At 43.3% G+C, this 20,933-nt stretch overlaps 2 protein-coding genes across 15 annotated transcripts in view; one reads left to right on the top strand and one right to left on the bottom strand.

Moving 5' to 3' along the window:
* EXD1 (exonuclease 3'-5' domain containing 1) overlaps positions 1-20,100 on the bottom strand; it is a 35,285-nt gene extending 15,185 nt beyond the window's left edge. The window contains exons 1-9 of one of the 13 annotated variants that reach the window (XM_073348716.2): positions 19,824-20,098; positions 17,774-18,012; positions 16,639-16,707; positions 14,188-14,230; positions 9,644-9,774; positions 7,500-7,567; positions 1,855-1,941; positions 667-771; positions 469-549 (exon numbers count right to left, since the gene is read on the bottom strand). In XM_073348716.2, the coding sequence (XP_073204817.1) occupies positions 469-549; positions 667-771; positions 1,855-1,941; positions 7,500-7,567; positions 9,644-9,774; positions 14,188-14,230; positions 16,639-16,707; positions 17,774-18,012; positions 19,824-19,855 (855 nt within the window). In that variant the 5' untranslated portion in view covers positions 19,856-20,098. Of the gene's footprint in view, positions 1-468; positions 772-1,854; positions 1,942-7,499; positions 7,568-9,643; positions 9,812-14,187; positions 14,231-16,638; positions 16,708-17,773; positions 18,106-18,501 lie in introns of those variants that run through there. The other 12 variants (XM_078853334.1, XM_073348717.2, XM_073348718.2 and 9 more) reach the window with 12 other exon arrangements.
* Positions 19,338-20,933, top strand: part of CHP1 (calcineurin like EF-hand protein 1) — a 35,154-nt gene continuing 33,558 nt past the window's right edge. For both annotated transcript variants that reach the window (XM_073348736.2, XM_073348735.2), the window contains exon 1: positions 19,338-19,555. In XM_073348736.2, the coding sequence (XP_073204837.1) occupies positions 19,489-19,555 (67 nt within the window). In that variant the 5' untranslated portion in view covers positions 19,338-19,488. The remainder of the gene's footprint in view (positions 19,556-20,933) is intronic.

Raw genomic sequence — 20,933 nt, 5'->3', positions numbered from 1 at the left:
GTAAGTGGGAGTAAGCCTCAAGCTCCCACCAAGGTTGATCATGATCAACTAACATATCTTTAAAGGTGTTAAGACCTGTCTACACTAGTTGCTAACATATTTTTAAACCAGCGCTCAAACAAACACCTTTTTCGTAGGTTAAGATTTATCTTGACTAGGATAAAAAGGTCAGGGGAGGACTCAGAACTTTAGCTAACACATTCAAAAATTCCAATTTAGACAAGGCAAGCTATGCTTTAGCACAAGCTGGCTGGTCAAATTGAAGCTTTTGACCATCTGTTCACACATATATACAGCTTGCCTTGCCTGTACTGGAGTTTCAGAGTGTGTTCGTTAGAATGTGACAGCTAGTACATTCGAAGCAAAATGCTTGTATCCTAGTCAGGAGAAACCCTTACACCAAGCCAATAAGCTTTTCTCTCGCTGAAATTATTCTCAGGTTACAAACCAAACTGGTCAGCAGGGTACCTGTGTATCAAACACGTTGGAAAGAATGACTCCATACTGGTGTGAGAGGCAGTCTGAGATCAAACGGCAGTCATGGATGACCTGAAGAACCAAAGAAAGATGCTGGAACCTGGCTGTCGATTCAATATCCAATTGCAATTTCTTACTGATGTGGCTCAACCATTTCACACATGCCCTGCCACCCTTCTGAACACTTACTTTCAAAATGTTCTTGTCTTCCAGCACCATTTGCAGTCCATTTTTGAAAACTCGAGGCCCCAGAAGGAAAATATCAAATAAAAAAACCCGACTCCTCGTGGCTACCTAAAACAAACCAATCCCAATTTATTTGCAAGTGGGGAGGCCAGAGAGGGATATAAAAGAAGGGGGAGGTCTGCTGTTACCCAGCTTTGTCAAAGAATGTCCTCAATGTATCTTGAGGACAGCAGGTTTACAGTTTTATTAATATTAATCTGGAGAAAATCCCTGCTGTTTTCAAACAGATACTCGCAGACTAGTTTGCCATAAGGGATTAAACTCAGTAGCTTGTTGTCTGTAGTTACATAATGGGCATTTTCAGAACATGCATATCAGAAATCCTATCCACAATGCTTGAATTAAAAACAACCTTCCATTTCCCCACTTCCTTCACTGGATATAGACAAAGCAAACAACAGCCCCCCCTGAACTTTTCCATTCATTGACTCCCCTTTCACTGCAAGGGTTAAAATGAAAACACTGTCTCCTGTCTTCTGCCACCAGACTTTGATACAAGACTTGGCCTTGCTCATATTCAAAGTTGCCCTGGCTTAACTAAAGGTGTTATTTTAAACCAATTTAATTAAACTCATTCAAACCCTGTGTGGACACTTAATTTTACATAAACCAGATTTAAAATTGAATTAAGAGCATCTACACAGGCTTTGGACACATTTAAATAAATTGTTTTTTAAACCTTGAAAGTTAAACCAATGAAACTTTTAATTTAGATAAGGCCTTACTATCATGAATCTAAACATCTCTGGACTCATGCTTTTAAGCTAATCTTCCCATATTCTGACCTGTTTCAAGATCGATCATCATCAAGGCCTTTTCTACATATAAGAGTTTTGCTGCTAGCATAGTTAAAGCAGCAAAATTCTCCTAGTGTAGATGCAGTTATATCAAATTGCTTATATTGTTATAGCTTCTTCTGGTTCAGCAAAGTAAAATAAGTGATACTGATATGAAACACTTTATATCAGTATAATCGCTTCTATAAAATGGCTTTCACCAGCTTAACTATGTGGGTTATACAGGTATATTTTTTAAGTGTAGACCTAGCCCAAGTTTTTCCCCAGATTATGCCCTCTTAACAGTGGAACACCTTGAAAAAAAACATTCTCTCTTTCTTTAACTGCCCCTTACCTGAAGCCAGCAGAGTCTTCCATGACGACACAGATTAACACCCTCTGCTGCCACACCAAAAACACACTGTTTTTTGATGTGCAGCATCTAGTGAGAAGAAGAAGGAAAGGAATATACAAATTGGATGCCTTGGGAGTCTGATCATAAAAACAGGGAGTCTTTCAACAGAAGTCATTAGTGACCAAAAGTAATTTGCATCTGACAGATGTTCAGTGGCCTGTGAGAAATACACTGGAGGTTTCAGTCCAATTACTGGAAGATAGCCATATAAAGCACAACATATACTATAATCAGTGCCTTCAGTGATAGTCTAGGAAGAGAGCTCCAGGACTGTATGGCACACGGATAATGAACAACTCTTTCACCACTAGAGGAGGTTTGAGGCATACTGTTGAGACAGTATGGATAAGCTTGCTCCCTGTACTTTACCTCTTTCCATGAATTAAAATATGGGTGGTGGGTGAACCACGGGCTCAGAGAGGTTAGCCCCCGGCCCGCCCCTATCACCCACCTTCCCCTGCTGGAACCCAGATCATCCCCTCCAGAGTGTAGGGCAAGCGTCGTGAGCACCGGATCCAGCTGCCACAGGCCAGCCCACATTAGCCCCAGCCCCAGCCCAGGGTCCTGGCCACAGGGGAAGAGCTGCAGAGTGCCGGGAAGCAGGAGGGGGCCTGGGGGTAGAGCGTGATTGGGCCACGCAGGGCTGTTTGTGGAAGCTCAGCCTCCCCCAGCCTTTGATACCCACTGCCCATGGATTAAAAGGAGTTCATCCTCTAAAGCTGTACATATTATTATTAATATTATTGTAGCATCGAGGAGCCCACGCACTGGCCAAGATCCCACTGTGCTAGGTGCTGTACAAAAACAGAACAAAAAAAGATGGTCCCTGCCTCAAAGAGCTTACAATTTAAGTATAAGGCAAAATGGATTCAGACAAACAGATGGTAGAATACAAGAAAACAATGACACAGTATTGGTCAGCATGACTGGCAGTGGTCTCAGTACACCAGCAGCCTAACCACTGTCAAGTTCTGTCAATATCTTTTGCAGTACTAAAAATCAGAAAAAGAAAGAGAGGCTCAGTTGGGGCACTGAAGGAAAAAGGGTCTGGACCATTATAGCATTCTTATAATAAAGCAAGTCTCAGAGCATAGGCCATTCACAGCAGCAAAGGCCAACATTATCGTTTTTTAGAAGGAAAAAAAATCTCACATCTTCCTTTTCAAACAATGCTTAGATTAGCTCTCTGGGGCAGGGATCATCTTTTTGCTATGTGTGTGTACAAGGCCTAGCACAATGGGGCCCCAGTCCCTCGCAGGTCCTACTTCCATGTAAAAACAATAACTGTTTATGTTATACAAACACAGGGGACAAGATCATTTCCCCCAAATAAGGCTTTTAATCATGAACCTGCCATTAGTTCAAAGGGTGCTATGACAGAACCCTCTCACCACCAGGTACTTAAGCCTCCTGTTGAATCTACAGCAGCAAAGCCAGTTTCCAGATCCGGGGCAGATTGGGGAAGGAAAAAAAAAGAAAGTGGTGGTAACTTGCAAAAGCCCCACACACCACTGAAAAGACAGACCAACTGATTCTGTCACCCAACACCAAGTAATTCTGAGGCTCCACACAACACAGACCATTTAATTTTAATTCCTACAAAACACATCCATTGAATTCTGACCCCCAGTGATTGACAGACCCCCATATACACATGGCCCCTTGCACAACCGCTATGCACAATTGATATAAATCACACACAAAAAAAATAGACACAGATCCCCATATTTGGTAGACTTCACAAAGATAGCAAACCCCAACATGCACAGAACTCCCCCCACCCCATTTGATACATGTGCACACACCTTTCTGCATCATTGTTATGCTGGTGTAAGAAGTCATTGGTGGTTATGAAAGAGATCATTGCCACTTTGCTCAGACAAATAGTGGTTACCACATCTCCATAGGAGTTAGGTAACACCAGCTGTAAAGTGTACTCCAGAACAAGATCTCATGGAGAACTGCTCAAGATCTTGCATAACAAAATCTGTTGGACTAAGACAGGGTCTCAGGTCATCACTCTAAGGCCATGTCTACACTACAAAGTTAAGTCAACATAAGGCAGACAGACACAGCGTCAGTGTAGACACTGCATTGCTTATGTCACCCTAAGTGGCCTCCAGGAGGTATCCCACAAAGCCCATTGTGACCACTCTGGCCACCAGTTCGAACTCTGCTGCCCTGCAGCCAGGTACACAGGCATGTGCCCCATCTCCTTTAAAGCCCCAGGAATTTTTGAAATTCCTCTTCCTGTTTGCTCAGCATGGAGAGCTCACATAGCATTTGCCCAGCTGACCATGCTGGCTTCCTGCAGCAAAATGCGCTCCTGCCTGAAGTACACTGGAGTTGTTGGATCTGCTGGGTCTGTGGCGTGAGGAAGCTGTGCAGTCACAGATCCACTTCAGCCATAGGAACTTTGATATCTATGGGTAGATAGCTCATGGCATGGAGAAGAAGGGGCACAATAGGGACACGCAGCAGTGCCATGCCAAGATCAAGGAGCTGAGGCAGGCATACCAGAAGGCAAGGGAGGCCAATCGTTGGTCTGCTGCTTCTTCAAGGAGCTGTACACCACCCTCGGCGACTACTATCCAACCTCCAAGGCCAAAAGCCCCATGGATACTTTATGGGGGCTGGAGACAGTGGTCAGTGGAGTCAACCCCAAAGAAGATGTGATGGAAGAGGAAGTGGAGTTGGGACAGGTGACAAGGACGTCCGGTGGCATGGTGAGCCAGGACCTCTTCTTAACTCCAGAGGTGTCTAGCCAGTCCCAGCACTCTGGCTGTGGCGCGCATGATGCAAGAAAGGGGAGCTCTGGAAAATACTCTTTGTTCTTTGATACTGCAGGGAGACAAGAAGTAGAACTCTGCTTTTTTAATCAGGGTAGAAGAGGGACTGAAATAACCAACACAGGCACAGTATATGCTTCTCATTCCCCTGTGCACCTAGGCAGAGGGGGTCCTGCAGACAAATTTCTTGATGCCCACCAGGATGTCCCAGGAATCATCCATAGAGATCTCTAGGAAACTTACTTGTAGGTTCTCTGCAATCCTTTGCCAAAAATTGCTTGGGAGGGCTACTTTGTTTTCCACCCCCCGCTATAGGAAACTTTGCTGTACCAATAGGCAATTATTTCTGCAGGCAACAAAGCGACACAGAGGCAAGCAGCATACGGACCAGGTCTGCAGCCACACGTAAGCAGGAGCTGCCACCTTGCATTCTCGGTTACCCTCAGGGGCAAGATAACAGCTGCTATCTCCCCCGCCTGTGGGAAATGGTGCCAGTATTCAGAATAGTGGCCCTAGGCGCTTCTAGTGATTTTGCTCTGAAGCCCCCCACCCTTAGTCCCATCTTGCCCCTTCCCCCCAAAGGCTGAACTCCCCATGCCTGGGGCTTCCACTGTGCTGTGTGCCTGCAAAGGGGAAGTGAGAATGTGGTGTTTCTAACTAGTTTGAATCAAGGCTGTGAATGCACTCACAATAGTTCCTCTGCCTATTCTTTAGGTTCTGCAGATGTGCCCTTGACAGTCTCCTCCTGCACACCGGCTGAGCGGCTCTGTCAGATTAGGAAATGAAACAGGAGGAATAAGGAAGACATGTTCCAGGAGGTGCAGCAATCCTCAGATACTTCGGATTGTGAGCAGAGGGCATAAAGAGAGGATATCAATGAGAAAATGCTTATGGATAGCCAGGAGAGGAAACAGGGACAGGAGCAGATGATACAGCTGCTACAGGACCAAACAGACATGCTGAGGTCCCTGACTGAACTGCAGACAGAACATATCCATGCTTGCCTCCACCTGCAGCCCATACAAAACTGCCTTCCATGCCCTCCCCACACACACTCCTTGCATGTTCCTGGGCCGTCTCAGTACCCCATGCACTCCGCCCCGAAGGACATGTATCACAATGACAGCTGGACATATACCCAATTGTGAGAACCTCATTTGAAAATGTACTCTTCATTTTCATGTCCCTTGCAGAACAAATAAATGTTTGTATCGCTGTTGAATAACAATGTATTTATAGAAAGATATGGAATCTTCATTTGTTTCCTACAAACGGTGGTTGCTGCTGAAATTCATACCCAGTGGCAACTGGTGCATTTGCATTGTAAAATTAATGCGCACACAGCAATCATTACAAGGTTCATAATACAGTACAAGAAAACAATTCTTGGCTAAATGCATTACAGAGAGACATATTACTGGGGCTCATTGTCAAAATGTTCCTTCAAAGCCTCCCTGATTCATATAGCCCCCTGTTGAACCCCTCTAACAGCCTTAGTATCTGGCTACTCAAAATCAGCAGACTGATGATCCATCTCGATGCTCCTTCCCTGGCCATTCCACCTTGACGTCGGTGAAACGACCCTAGTGATCCACCAGAGATTGTAAAACCATAGAAAAGTAGCCCTTTCTGTGGATGTACTCTGTCGCAAGGTGGTCTGGCGCCAAAATGGGGATGTGCATGCCATTTATCACCCTGCTTCAGTTCGGGAATCCCATTGCTGCAAAGCCATTCACTATTTCCCACTCACAGTCCTTCATAGCAGGAGGTAATTAAGGGCTCTGCACACTTGCATCACTACAACCCCCCACAGTGGACTTCCCAACTCCAAACTGATTTGTGACTGAACGGTAGCAGTGCAGAGTTGCCAGCTTCCACACCGCGATCACCACTTGTGTCTTCACTGTTAGGGCAGCTCTCATTTTGGTCTTCTTGTGCCAAAAGGCAGGGGTGAGCTCCGCACACAGTTCCAGGTAGGTGGTTTTATGCATCTAAAATGTCCGCAGTCACTGCTCATCATACCATATACGCATCATGATGCCATCCCACCACTCAGTGCTTGTTTCCTGTGCCCAGAACCAATGGTCCACCATGTGCAGCTGCTCCATGAATGCAAAAAGCAATCTTGAATTGTTTCTTTCCATGACATAGAGCAGGAGTCATCATCAGATTTGCAGCTCATGAAATACTGTGTTCATAACAAGAAGAAAAGGAGTACTTGTGGCACCTTAGAGACTAACCTCTGAAACCTGTCATTATGCAAGGCACTGCATTTAGCCGTATAAAACTGGTTAGTCTCTAAAGTGCCACAAGTACTCCTTTTCTTTTTGCGAATACAGACTAACACGGCTGTTACTCTGAAACCTGTGTTCATAACGCTCATCACAATACTGGAGAGCAGTATAAGATCCATGCTTTGGGACAGAGATGGCAGGCAAGCAGTTTACAGTGGCTGTTGAAAAGTGGTGCAAAATATAGTTGGAAGCCCATGGAATAATGGGATGGAGAAAACTGCATCATGGGACTGTGAACCTGCCCCCACGCGGGACTGCAAACCCTTCCCAGAACACCCAGCGGCAGATGGTGGCGAGTTGCACAGTGGGATATCTACCCACGGTGCACTGCTGTCTGTCGATGCAAGAGTGCCAAATATGGATGTGCTCCGCCATCACAACGAGCATTGTGTGGACTGCAAAAGCAGTAGAATTAGAGCGGTGGATGATGGTTGACGTAACTTACGTTGATTTAACTTTGTAATCTAGACATAGCCCGAATATTATCATTGTTATTACTCACAGCGGGACCAAATTTCTGCTGGAATTGATCAATGACTATGTACTCCATATTTTCCTCTTCTTCCTCCTCTGCAATGAAAAACACAACATTAGAGATTTTCTCTGCATCAGTAAACACAGTGGATGTATATTCATACCTGCACTCAAGTCCCATCTTTACAAGAGCTGTACACAGTCCCACCTTCCCTTTCCTCCAAAACAAAAATCTCCAAGTACATTACTGCACTTCCAAACAAAGTTTGCTGCAACTATTCCCAGCAAACATAGAATGATTGTCTGTCAACAGCAACTCCAGCCTCCAGGATTTTGATCTCACTGTGAAACAGAAACCACTAATGAGTTTTAAAAGTGATCTTCAAAGGTAAACAAAATAGGTAGGTGCCCTTTTTAGTTTCTGTTATGAAATACAGAGGAGTCAGGAAAAGATTTGTAAAAAAGGTTTTTAACATTTAAAATTCAGCTTCTGTCCAGGCTGGAACATGTTATAATAAGGGCAGAACTACTAAATGATGACATCACAAGAGAGTGAAAATTAAGCAATCAAGAGAGAAAGGGATTTTTAGCCAGTCTTAAAACTGATTTTTTTGGTTTTGTTAATACTTAGTTAACAATAATGTCTAACAAACACCTGGAGCAAGGCTCTCTTTGCAAAGATTGAGCACTCCCTTTTCTTTCAGTTAAGGTGTGAGAGCTCACAACACACATCTCTGACACCCCAGAAGGTACTCTAGCAAAGCTAGGAAAGACTGGACTTGATACAATCTTGACATTTCTAATTTTTTTTAATGCAGATTAAAAAAACCCTTCCTTTCAGTATTTTTGTCCATCTTAAAGAACTGAAAAAGAACATAAACCTCACTTTAAAAAAATCCTTTGCAAGTCATGTTCAAATTTTGCTCCATTCTCCCACTTCCTGAGTTGTTGTAACTGTACTTCCAATACAGAACAGAACAGAAGGTTCTTGTAGCACCCTGGTATCTGAACCCCTTGCAAGACATTAGCCAGATTTTGAACCTGGGACCACTTGCATACAAAGCAGGAACTGTTCTACTTGACCACCAACGCACTGCAACTATCCTCCAAGTGTAATAACCAGCCTCGCACTGATCATCAATGGCTAATCAGGCTTAAGTTTTTAGTTGACATCACAAAATAATGAAACATCAGATTAACACACTCACAAGATGTATTGCTTATTGCATGAAATACTTTGACTTCTGTACAAGAGTAGTTGTGGTGCTTTGTGAAAGAGTCATTTTACAGCTGGGAGAAATCCATAGTATAAGTGTTATGAAAAATGTATAATGTGACAACTAAGATTTCCTTATTTTTATAGAATATATATTGTATATTTTAATACTGCTCCTTATGAGCCTGCAGTTGAACGTGGGAGGAAAAGACGTTGTGAACCCTTGAGTTCAAAAGGTGAGGAGGGAGAGACTACAGGGTCACAGTCCCAGAATGGCTGCCTGTTGATGCTGAAACAATCAACAGTGAAATAGTCAGCAATGTTGACATTTAAATTGGCATCATTAGGCTTTAGTGTTAACTGATCTACGAGATAACTGGAGCCCATTTAATGACGTTTATTCAAAATGCCTCTTGAAGGCATATATTTATTATGGAGAGAACCTTTTCCTCCTCCTTAGTCAGGACAAATTGGAGAGTATTTTAATAGCAGCTCCAGTGCCAACGGCATCTTCTTGTTTTCAGTTTATGACAAGCCAAGGAGCTTGTACCACTCTGATGTAAACTTGCACTTCTGTTTAAGGTTTCAAACCGCTTCATGAATTAGGGCTTGTCTACCCACAAAATAGAAATGAAATAACTAAATCGGTTTTAATTCACACAGTTAGTTATTTCAGGGCAAGTCTGTGTGGACTGCCATATTTGGAACAAGAGTGCCTTATTTCAATTTGACTTAAGAGAAAGGCACTCTTATTCCAAAATACAGGCGTTCACACACAGATATGCCTAAAATAACTAAAGGTGAGAATTAAAAAAAAAAAACCTATTTAGTTAATTTGGATCCGATTTGGACATAGAGTGTGAAAAGGATATAGAACCTGGGAAAGGAGCTTGTGTCGCATACTAATTGTTTGGCTTGCAGAAAGACTGAACTTGCATTCCTAATATCACAGTTACCTGCCAGGGTATATTTTAAGTTACTCAGGGTGGTGACCCGGCTCTTTGGGGAAATGCAAGTAGAACTCTGTGGGCTGTGCTCTGCTGGTTCTCCCCTCTCCATTCCAGTTCCTCCAGTAACTAGACTGTCCCTGCACAAGACGACAGTGTAAGATATCACGGACAGTCCTGCAGTGAACACACATTGGGACATACAACATAAACTTGATAATATGTTGTAAGGCATTGTTTGACTTTCATCCAGGATCCTACACTTACATACAGCCATGTGGTGAGCTGCCCCACATATTGTAATAGCTTCCTAGTCAACATTCACATGTTTCCTGAGAGCTTCTGGGCCGTCTCTTAACTAAAAGTTTGCTTTGTTTATTGGATATTTATTTCAGAGGGCAAATGTAAAGAAGCCAAAGGCAAAATCAAGCAGAAGAGAGGTCCACTGAGGAGGTTGGTGATGAAGGCCCTGACAGGGAGAGGAGGGGTCCCAAGATGCAGACATAAGAACATAAGAACTGCCATACTGGGTCAGACCAAAGTTCCATCTAGCCCAGTATTCTGTCTTCCAACAGTGGCCAATGCCAGGTGCCCCAGAGGGAATGAACAGAACCGGTAATCATCAAATGATCCATCCCCTGTCACCCATTCCTAGTTTCTGGCGAACAGAGGCTAAAGACACCATCCCTGCCCATCCTGGCTAATAGCCATTGATGGATCCATCCTCCATGAACTTATCTAGTCCTATTTTGAACCCTGTTATAGTCTTGGCCTTCACAACATCCTCTGGCAAAGAGTTCCACAGACTGACTGTGCACTGTGTGAAGAAATACTTCCTTTTGTTTGTTTTAAACCTGCTGCCTATTCATTTCATTTGGTGACCCCTAGTTCTTGTGTTATGAGAAGGAGTAAATAACACTTTCTTATTTACTTTCTCCACACCAGTCATGATTTTATAGACCTCAGTCATATCCTTCCTTAGTCATCTCTTTTTCAAGATGAAAAGTCCCAGTCTTATTAATCTCGCCTCATACAGAAGCCATTCCATACCCCTAATCATTTTTGTTGCCCCTTTCTGAACCTTTTCCAATTCCAATATATCTTTTTTGAGATGGGGCGACCACATCTCCATGCAGTATTCAAGATGTGGGTATACCATGGATTTATATAGAGGCAATATGATATTTTCTGTCTTATTATCTATCCCTTTCTTAATGATTCCCAACATTCTGTTCACTGTTTTAACTGCCACTACACATTGAGTGGATGTTTTCAGAGAACTATCCATAATGACTCCAAGATTTCTTTCTTGAGTGGTAACAGCTAATTTAGACCTCATTTTATATGTATAGTTGGGATGATGTTTTCCAGTGTGCATTACTTTGCATTTATCAACATCAAATTTCATCTACCATTTTGTTGGCCAGCCACCCAATTTTGTGAGAGCCTTTTGTTGCCCTTTACAGTCTGCTTCGGACTTACCTATCTTGAGTAGTTTTGTATCATCTGCAAATTTTGCCACCTCACTATTTACCCCTTTTTCCAGATAATTTATGAATATGTTGAATAGGATTGGTCCCAGTACAGACCCCTGGGGGACACCATTATTTACCGCTTTCCATTCTGAAAACTGACCATTTATTCCTACCCCTTTTTTCCCTATCTTTTACTGAGTTACCGATCTGAGCTTCCCTCTTAACCCATGACAGCTTACTTTGCTTAGGAGCCTTTGATGAGAGACCTTGTCAAAGGCTTTCTGAAAATCTAAGTACACTATATCCACTGGATCCCCCTTGTCTACATGCTTGTTGACCCCCTCAAAGAATTCTAGTAGATTGGTGAGGCATGATTTCCCTTTACAAAAAACTCTTCCCCCAACAAATAATGTTTATCTATGTGTCTGACAATTTTGTTCTTTACTGTAGTTTCAACCAGTTTGCCTGTCCTGTAATTAATTGCCGGGATCACTTCTGGAGCCCTTTTTAAAAAATGAAATCACATTAGCTATCCTCTAGCCATTTGGTACAGAAGCTGATTTAAATGATAGGTTACAAACTACAGTGAAAAGAAAAGGAGTACTTGTGGCACCTTAGAGAGCTACAAGTACTCCTTTTCTTTTTGTGGATACAGACTAACACGGCTGCTACTCTGAAACTACAGTTAGTAGTTCTCCAATTTCACATTTGGGTTCCTTCAGAACTCTTGGGTGAATATTATCTAATCCTGGTGACTTTTTACTGTTTCGTTTATAAATTTGTTCCAAACCTCCTCTAATGACACCTCAATCTGCAACAGTTCCTCAGATTTGTCACCTAAAAAGAATGGCTCAGGTTTGGGAATTTCCCTCATATCCTCAACAGTGAAGACTGATGCAAAGAATTCATTTAGTTTCTCCACAATGGTCTTATCGTCCTTGAGTGCTCCTTTAGCACGTCGATCGTCCAGTGGTCTCACTGGTTGGTTAGCAGGCTTCCTGCTTCTGATGTACTCAAAAAAATTGTTGCTATTACTTTTTGAGTGTTTGGCTAACTGTACTTCAAATTCTTTTTTGGCCTTCCTAATTATATTTTTACACTTCATTTGCCAGAGTTTATGCTTCTTCTATTTTCCCCCACTAGGATTTAACTTCCACTTTTTAAAAGATTCCTTTTTGTCTCTCTCTGCTTCTTTTACTTTATTGTATACCCACGGTGGCACTTTTTTGGTTCTCTTACTATGTTTTTTAATTTGGGGTATACATTTAAGTTGAGCTTCTATTATGGTGTCTTTAAAAAGTTTCCATGCATCTTGCAGGGATTTCACTTTTGGCATTGTACCTTTTAATTTCTGTTTAACTAACTTTCCTATTTTTGTGTAGTCTCCCTTTCGGAAATTAAATGCTACAACGTTGGGCTGCTGTGGTGTTTCCCCGCCACATGGATGTTAAATTTAATTATATTATGGTCACTATTACCAAGCAGTCCAGCTATATTCACCTCTTGGACCAGATCCTGTGCTGCACTTGGGACTAAATCAAGAACTGCCTCTCCTCTTGTGGGTTCCAGGACTAGCTGCTCCAAGAAGCAGTCATTTAAGGTGTCAAGAAACTTTATCTCTGCATCCTGTCCTGAGGTGCCATGTACACAGTCAATATGGGGATAGTTGAAATCCCCCATTATTATTATTGAGTTTTTTATTTGTATAGCCTCTCTAATCTCCCTGAGCATTTCACAGTCACTATCACCATCCTGGTCAAGTTGTTGGTAATATATCCCTACTGCTATATTTTTATTATTAGAGCATGGAATTACTATCCATAGAAGTTCTACGGTACAGTTTTGTTCATTTAAGATTTTTACTTAATTTGATTCTATGCTTTCTTTCACATAGAGTGCCACTCCCCCACCAGCACGACCTGTTCTGTCCTTCTGATATATTTTGTACCCTGGTATTACTGTGTCCCATTGATTATTCTCATTCCACCAAGTTTCTGTGATGCCTATTATATCACTATCCTCATTTAATATGAAGCCCTCTAGTTCACACATCTTATTATTTTAGACTTCTAGCATTTGTATAAAAGCACTTTAAAAACTTGTCACTTTCATTTGACTGTTTCTCATCAGATCTTACCCATATTTTCAAGGAATTCTGAAGCACCTGGCTTACGACTGATCTACACAGTTTTATGGACAATTTCACTATCTTGTTTAGGAGTATGCTTTTATACCAAAATACTTACATCAGTACAATCCTTGGTGTTTATAAGCTATATCGCTATAAGCGTGGTTACACCATTATAACTGCATCCACACTAGGGGGTTAAACCTCTTGAACAATATCTGTTTTTACACCAGTATAATTAAAGCAGTACAAGAGACAAGCCCCTAAAGACATAAAGGGTCATTTATCAAAAAGCTTCTCTTTAAAGGATTGATGAATACAGGAATAAGTTTTGGTAAAAGACTAAGTTCGACTTTTTGTACACGTAAAAGATTGCTGCTAAAGAGAATGGTATTCACCTTGCAAACTGCAGTTTAAGGGATCGGTTAGCAAAAGCCAGTCAATCCCCATTTCCCTTATGAGGGAAATTAAATAGTTTCAAATATGGCCTTGGGAAATACTTGAAAACCAAGTAACCTAACACAATTTGTGTTGGAGATGCAACTCTGAGTAGAAATTCAAGAGTTTTACGTACAAATCCACACCTGTGCCAGCTTCCAGATGTTACATTTCAAACCTTATCAAATGTAGGTAAATGTAGCTTCCCCTGTACAACTGTTTGGCCATGGATGAAGGGTTTTTTGTGAGAAATATTCCCTGGAAACCACGAGTTCATTATCAAACAAACCAAACAAATTATTCATTGATGGAGAAAGGAAGAACATCTTAGAAGAGTCTTTTCAGTAATGGAAACACCCCAGCCATCTCCTTACCCATTCCCTCTTAGAACAGTTCAACACAATCTTGGTGTCACTTAACCTTATACTCATAAGATTTTCCCTCCATTTGTTGGCTATTCTAATAGGTACATTCTTTTTCCAGTCATGAAAGATAAGTCCCTTCCAACATACCTGATGGGAGTTGCAGCTTGTTCCAGTTCCTCCAGCAATTCCACTGTAATACAAACCAACAACTTCTGTTACAGCTCTAACATCAGCAACTCATTGACTAAGAACTACATTTAATCCCCAAGAAATTGAAGACGAGCCAGAACTAGTACTGACCAGTGTGGAACACAGTCATGGCAAGGCATTCGTTGTAAAAAGTAATCATAGATCAGATATCAAAGGCAATAGCATGCAGTAGAAATATTTTACACCAGTGGCATTTAAGTTGAACCAGCTGATGCTACAGCATCTCTACTGAAACCTATATGGCCCTGCATAAGGCCAGTATTGCACCACCAGTTTACAGATTAAATTTTGTTGTAAATGTGATAACCTGAAGAAGGAGGCAAGGATGTATAGTACATAGATCACTCTGAGAGCTGCCTTCCATCTCCTTGCCCCCAATGCAAAACTGAGAGTGTCAGCAGTACACAGAGACAGATAGGCCTGTCTTCACTAGGGACATTTCTAAAAAATTCACAATGGCTATCCCAAATGAAGCTTTAAAAAGGCCTCAGAGTAGCATACTGCACATAAATTCTTTAGCTGTGGGAGTGGCTTCAAAATAAAGTTATCTTAGACAGTTTGACTCCATAGTTTGTTTCATCAGTTTTCAGAGTAACAGCCGTGTTAGTCTGTATTCACAAAAAGAAAAGGAGTACTTGTGGCACCTTAGAGACTAACCAATTTAAGCTCATGCTCAAATAAATTGGTTAGTCTCTAAGGTGCCACAAGTACTCCTTTTCTTGTTTCATCAGTAAAATTCTTCTGTGTCTGAGAACAGAATGCTCTGACTCCTCTTTTTGTCTTTTTGGATCTGGGGAAGAAGACAAGCAGAGGCCCAACACAGCCTTTTCACAAGGTGTTTCCATGAATTATTGAACTAAGTGAACAAGACTTAAACACAAGGCTAATAAATCTCAAAATGTACTTTGATCATTTACTTTGCCTAGTTTTAATGACCTCAGTATTTCAGAGCATATTAATCAGTATAATTTGGCACAGCATACTAACCAATGTAATGTAGCATACTTTATAAAAATACTTAAGAGGAGACCATCAACTTGAAATATTGTCAATTTTTTTAAAAAAGCGTTAAAATAGTTTAAATTAAAGGATCTGATCCAAGGTTTAAAGCAATGGCAATCTTTACATTGACTGTAATGGGCTTTGGATCAGCCCCATAAAGCACTTTATATGTTCAAGAATTCTATAAACATTAACTAATCCTAACAACGCGCTTTGAGATTGACGATCAAGTACTACTATCCCCATTTTATAATTTTTGCAGTTTTGGATACTACTTCCCTGCCGATTTTATTGTTGCATAATCAAAATTTCCTATTTTTTTAAATGTTCTTCTCACCTATATTGCTATGTGACAGACCCGAAACAAATGAATGGGAAAACGGACTCATTATATAGGGAAAAAAACAAAATTGATGATATGCTAAGTGCTGTTATATGCAAAAAGTAAATAAGCTGAGGGGGAGTGGGGAAAGATGAACAGGAAATATTTTCCCCCTGACCTCTCAGCTATAGTAATCTTAGGTTTTATCTATTATTTTAAGTACATTTTCAGACAGAAGAGTGATTTTTAAGTTGACAGTATCCCTTTAAATCATAGTAATAAGAGACCTCATTATAAAATCTACTATTAAATCTTTGAAAGACAGGAAAACATCAGCTATTTTGTGTGTGTTTTACAGAATGCACAATTTAATGAAATATTGAAGAGAGAGTTCTGTGCTGTTCAAATTATTATGTCTTAATGAGTCCCTTTAAAATGCTTCCAGTTTTTAATTACTTAACACTTGGATTATAAAGTTTTATTACAGTCAGTTTCATTTGTTATAATCAGTTTAATTTTTAACACAATTCTATTGTGTTTGGCTTAAACACTCTAGGGGAAAGTGAAAATCTAAACAAGAAACTTCTCACTGAATCTTTTTCAGTTTTGTTTTTTTCAACGACAAAAGTCTTGCCCACAAAAGTGCTAGTGTACACAAAGCCTAAAGATACTTACATGGCCCTCCCTGATTACTGTAGCATCTGAGCACATCACAATCTTTAAAGCATCTATCCTCACAACATCCCTGTGAGGAAAAGTAGTAGTATTATCCCCATTTTACAGCTGGAGAAACTGAGGCACAGAGTGGTTAATGACTTGCCCAACATCACAGCAGGGACTTGAATTCAGATCTCCCAAGTCCTAGACTAGGGCCTTTACCACTGGAGCATCCTTCCTCTCCTTACTTAGGAGTTACACAGCCAAAACTCTCAATGACTAAAATGGGACTTTTATCTAAGTAAGAAATCCTGAATAGGGCCCATCATTAGAAAAGAAAAACAAAAGTGCTAAACATGTGATAGTACCCATGAACCTCACCCTTGCAGAACAAAGAAAGTTCTCACCATTCACAATTTCATAACCAAAAAACATCTTCACACCTGGCATGCTTCTGCCTGTTTCCAAGTTCTTCACTGAAATAATTAAAAGACAGGTAGATAAATAAACAGAAACATTGAGCTCTGCATTAAAATTAAAGGTAAGAACTGATTACACACCAAATAAGGCCAGAAAACGGTCTTCGCTAATGACAATTGGCAACAGCACTAAATCAACAATTTAAAATTACTGTATTGAGTAAAACTAATACAAAAAACAATGAGGCTGTTGTATGTCTGGTGGACACAACGGGGCAAATTCTGGGCTCAGTTATTCTTTTGCAATCCCAAAGCTGTCAGCACAGCTGGGCCCACATCCTTTGTAACGTTACATTAAGTAAGAGTGTTCACTCTTCTGCTGCTTGTTTTTCATTGCATGAGTACAACTATGCCCCTCTGAAATCAATGGAAGGTTAGTCTGTGCCTGGTGCAATCAGCAGTAGGTGCAATCCGCACGAAAGACTGAGCAGCCTAGTTCTAGTTAGTTTCTGAACGGCTGAAGATTAATTATTCTGGAGTTATCAGTGAAAGTCAGCCATTGAGTAATTTGAGTGGCACAAATTCCAGTTACACATAATTATTGCTGAGCAAGGCATAAGTACAACAGAACCCACTCCTGTTCCTACTAACTCTCTTGAAATGAGGACTACATGCAGATTTAATTTGCTCAAGATAAATCCTGAAGGTAGATTATGCCTCTATTTCACTTAAAATCCCAGATATCTTTTAAAATAAACAGAATCTCAGATTTGTTCACTACATTCAGAATTTGGGCAAGCAATGCCCTCCATCTACTCAGTCTAAATAGTCTCAGAAAAGACCAGAGAACGGTATAGAACAAACACCCTGTTCAGTCCTGGCACATCAAACAATGTATATCTATTACATGTTCTTCCTCATGTGGGAAACAATGTTCTCTTTACAATGTGGGACATGACGTTCCAACCCACACACCCTTCCAACATATGATATAGCATGCCAATGAGCCCCTACCCTATCCAATCTAGAATATGTAAATACACCTTCGTGAACTCCCCCATTCCCCCCCAGGATTTGAAGAACTACATTAATTTAGGTGACAAGTACAGAACAAGAATTAAACCTCTGCTCAGAACGATACTTCTGCTGGAATCCACATGCTGCAATATTCCCTGGAAGATGCCACATTTCAAGGTGATTTTCACTGTTTTTCCCAGAATCTCATTGAGGAACTGGTAATCGCTGCTCGGATCCATGTTGGTATATCCCCAAACTAGCTCCCCAAATAGTCTGGTTCTCAAAGCAGAGTAGGAAATGAAAAGGGGAACTCCTCTGTCAAAAGATTTACTTTTCTTAGGACCTCTGCAGGACAATCCAAGAAGAAAAATGAAAAGACAGAGCCAGAATCATTTTAATGCCCTCCAGCTGTGACACTCAGCATCCAGTAGAATAAAGCTGCAGACCAAGGAGGAAAGGCACCCCAGCATGTAATAATTCATAACATACAGGCACTGCATTTGTCAACCAACTGCATACATGGGGCAATGGTAATAGAAGAAATTACATTTAGCTCTAAAAACCAGCATTGTAGGCTTCCCAGTCAAATGGAGCATAAATGCCAAAATCTGAAGACCCTTTGCAAACTACAGGATTGAAATTATGATGACTGTAGAAAAGTAGAACAATCTCAGAAATTTTGCTGAACAGATCAGGAGTTTCTCTCCTAAATGGGACCTGTTAACAGTTAAGATTAAGCAGATCCAGTCACTGAAAAGCAAATACAGTCAGTGCACTGTTTGGTCCCTGTATAACTGCTTCTCTGCACCTATCAGCTAGGCAGCGGTTCCCAACCTTTATGGACGTCTCTACTGGTCTGCCAGACCAAATCCTCCTCTCTGCCAGCCAGTACTCCCTACTGTGCAGCGCACTAACTCGCCCCACGCTGGGGCGGCTATTTGTGACCTCAGCGCCGCCCTTGGGCGCGACCTCGAGTCGCAGCTCACCAAGTTGGCGTGACAGTGCGTGTGGGGAGCCTCTCAGCCCGCACGCAGGGGCAGGACAGGGCAGGCAGGAAGGGCTCGCACTGGGGGCCCCAGGGCAGCTCTTCCCAGGGGAGGGGGAACCCAGAGACAGCCCTGTGGATAGGTCACCACTAAGATCACTGCATGGGGCTCGGAATCACACCAGGGGGCTCGGATCCCGCAGGGGCAGCTCCCAAGTTCCTTCCCCACTCCCAAGTCCTCCGGACCCGTACGGAGCTACTCGCTACTAGATAGCGCGGGCAGGGCGGCGGCCTCTTCAGAACGTACAAACTCCCTGCTCCTAGCGTGGCATCAGGGCCATGGTAGGGACTACAACTCCCAGAGAACAAAGCGACACCTTGTGGTAAGTAATCAGAGCAACGCGGAATGCAGAATGCTGGGAGTAGTAGTTTTCAAGGGCCGCGCTTTTAGGGCCTCTCGTGATGACGTTGAACAGCCCTAAGTGTGACCGTTAGCGAGAAGAAAGATAGGAGCCGCTCCGCGCAGGCGCTGATGAGCTCTCCTTTGTGAGAGGCGAGGAGCTGCGGGGCGGGGTTACAGCGCGGTGTGGGCGGGGCCGGGCCCGCAGCCGGGGTTGATAAGAAGAAGCGCAGGGGTTTCTCTCTCTCTCTCTCTCCCCCCCCCCTTTTTTTTTTTGGCGTCCAGCCGCACCGGTGTCCGGCCGCAGCGTCCGGGGCCCGCACGCCGCCGCTGCCGATTGGCCGAGCCCGCCATTGCTTGCCCCCCCCCCCATTCTCTGCGCGGCGCCGCGGCTGTCACTGTCCCGCTCCCCTGCGGCCAGAGGCGGCGGCCGGAGATGGGCTCACGAGCATCCTCGCTGCTGCGGGACGAGGAGATCGAGGAGATCAAGAAGGAGACGGGCTGTGAGTAGCGGGCCGCCGGCCGGGGCTTTGCGGGCTTGGGCTGGGCGAGCCGGGACGGGAGCGGGCGGCCGGCCGGTCTCTGCCCCACAGCCGGGGCTGGTGGAGCAGCGGGGGCGGGGCGGTGCTGGCCAAGACTCGGGCTGGTGGTCGCCTGAACTCAGGCCCGGGGGTCGGGGCCATTGAGAGCCTGGCGCCGCTTCCTTGCCGCGAGCGTCGTGCGGGCCCGTCTGCCGGCTTGTTCCCAGCCGCAGTGCGGAGATTGCCTCACCGCCTCTGGCTCTCCCCGGCTGGGCACAGCATCTTTTGGGTGCCGGGGCAGGCACAGTCCCCCGCTCCGGCCGTGCTGCCAGCCCCTTGCCTTCTTCCCTTGGCTGGGCCGCCGGGGGCTCTCTCCTTTCCCGCTCCGGCCAGGCGGGGGCCGCTCGCTCGCCTGCGCACTGGTGCTCTCTGCGTGGCCAAGTCTCTTCTGCCCTGGTCATTCCCTCCGTCCCGGGAACGAGCCTCCCAGGAGGGAAGAGGGATGTGACTCACCGGCCCGCGTGAGCGCCTCATGATTGGGGGGGATGCGATCCCAGCAAAAGGGGCCGACCATCACTATAGGATTATGGGGTTTTGCTGTAGCGGATCGGAGGCCTTTACACTCCCTAACCTGCACCCTCCGCCCCCATTATTTGGTGTTAGTAAAGGAGGAACACGCAGAGTGGAAAGAAAAGGAGGACTTGTGGCACCTTAGAGACTAACCAATTTATTAGAGCATAAGCTTTTGTGAGCTACAGCTCACTTCATCGGTAGCTCAAGAAAGCTTATGCTCTAATAGAGCTACCGATGAAGTGAGCTGTAGCTCACAAAAGCTTATGCTCTAATAAATTGGTTAGTCTCTAAGGTGCCACAAGTACTCCTTTTCCTTCTAGGGATACAGACTAATACGGCTGCTACTCCGAAACCTGTCATTGCAGGGTGGAAGCACTGCAGCACTTCTTGTCAAAATCAGTTACCTTTGCTGAGAATCCTCTTTTTGTCTGCAAAGGTCCTACCTGCCTCATAGGTAAAACTGTGCTAATATCAGCCATTGTTTAACTCCTAGTGCTAGCAGAGTTCCTAACCTGATAGGCCTAAACCAGCAAGACAGATTCTCTGTTGTGGTGGAGAGCTACATGGCACAATAGAAAGCAGAGACTGTCAGGGAGCTGGGTACAAATCTCTGATTCTGTGCTGTAGCCCAGGGAACGTGTAAGTGCTGAATAGGGACTGCTATTGAGCGAATATCAGGAATACGACACTCACTGTCCCCTACAACAGTGCTATAGGGTGGAAGGTAGGAAGCACAGGAGCTGTTACTATGGACATTAGAAGATAGTTTTTGCATTCGCATTGCCTG

Source organism: Lepidochelys kempii, chromosome 6, assembly GCF_965140285.1.
Source record: "Lepidochelys kempii isolate rLepKem1 chromosome 6, rLepKem1.hap1, whole genome shotgun sequence".
Taxonomy (NCBI): Eukaryota; Metazoa; Chordata; order Testudines; family Cheloniidae; genus Lepidochelys; species Lepidochelys kempii.
The sequence above is the reverse complement of the archived record's forward strand: the minus strand, read 5'-3'. Positions and strand labels throughout refer to the sequence as shown.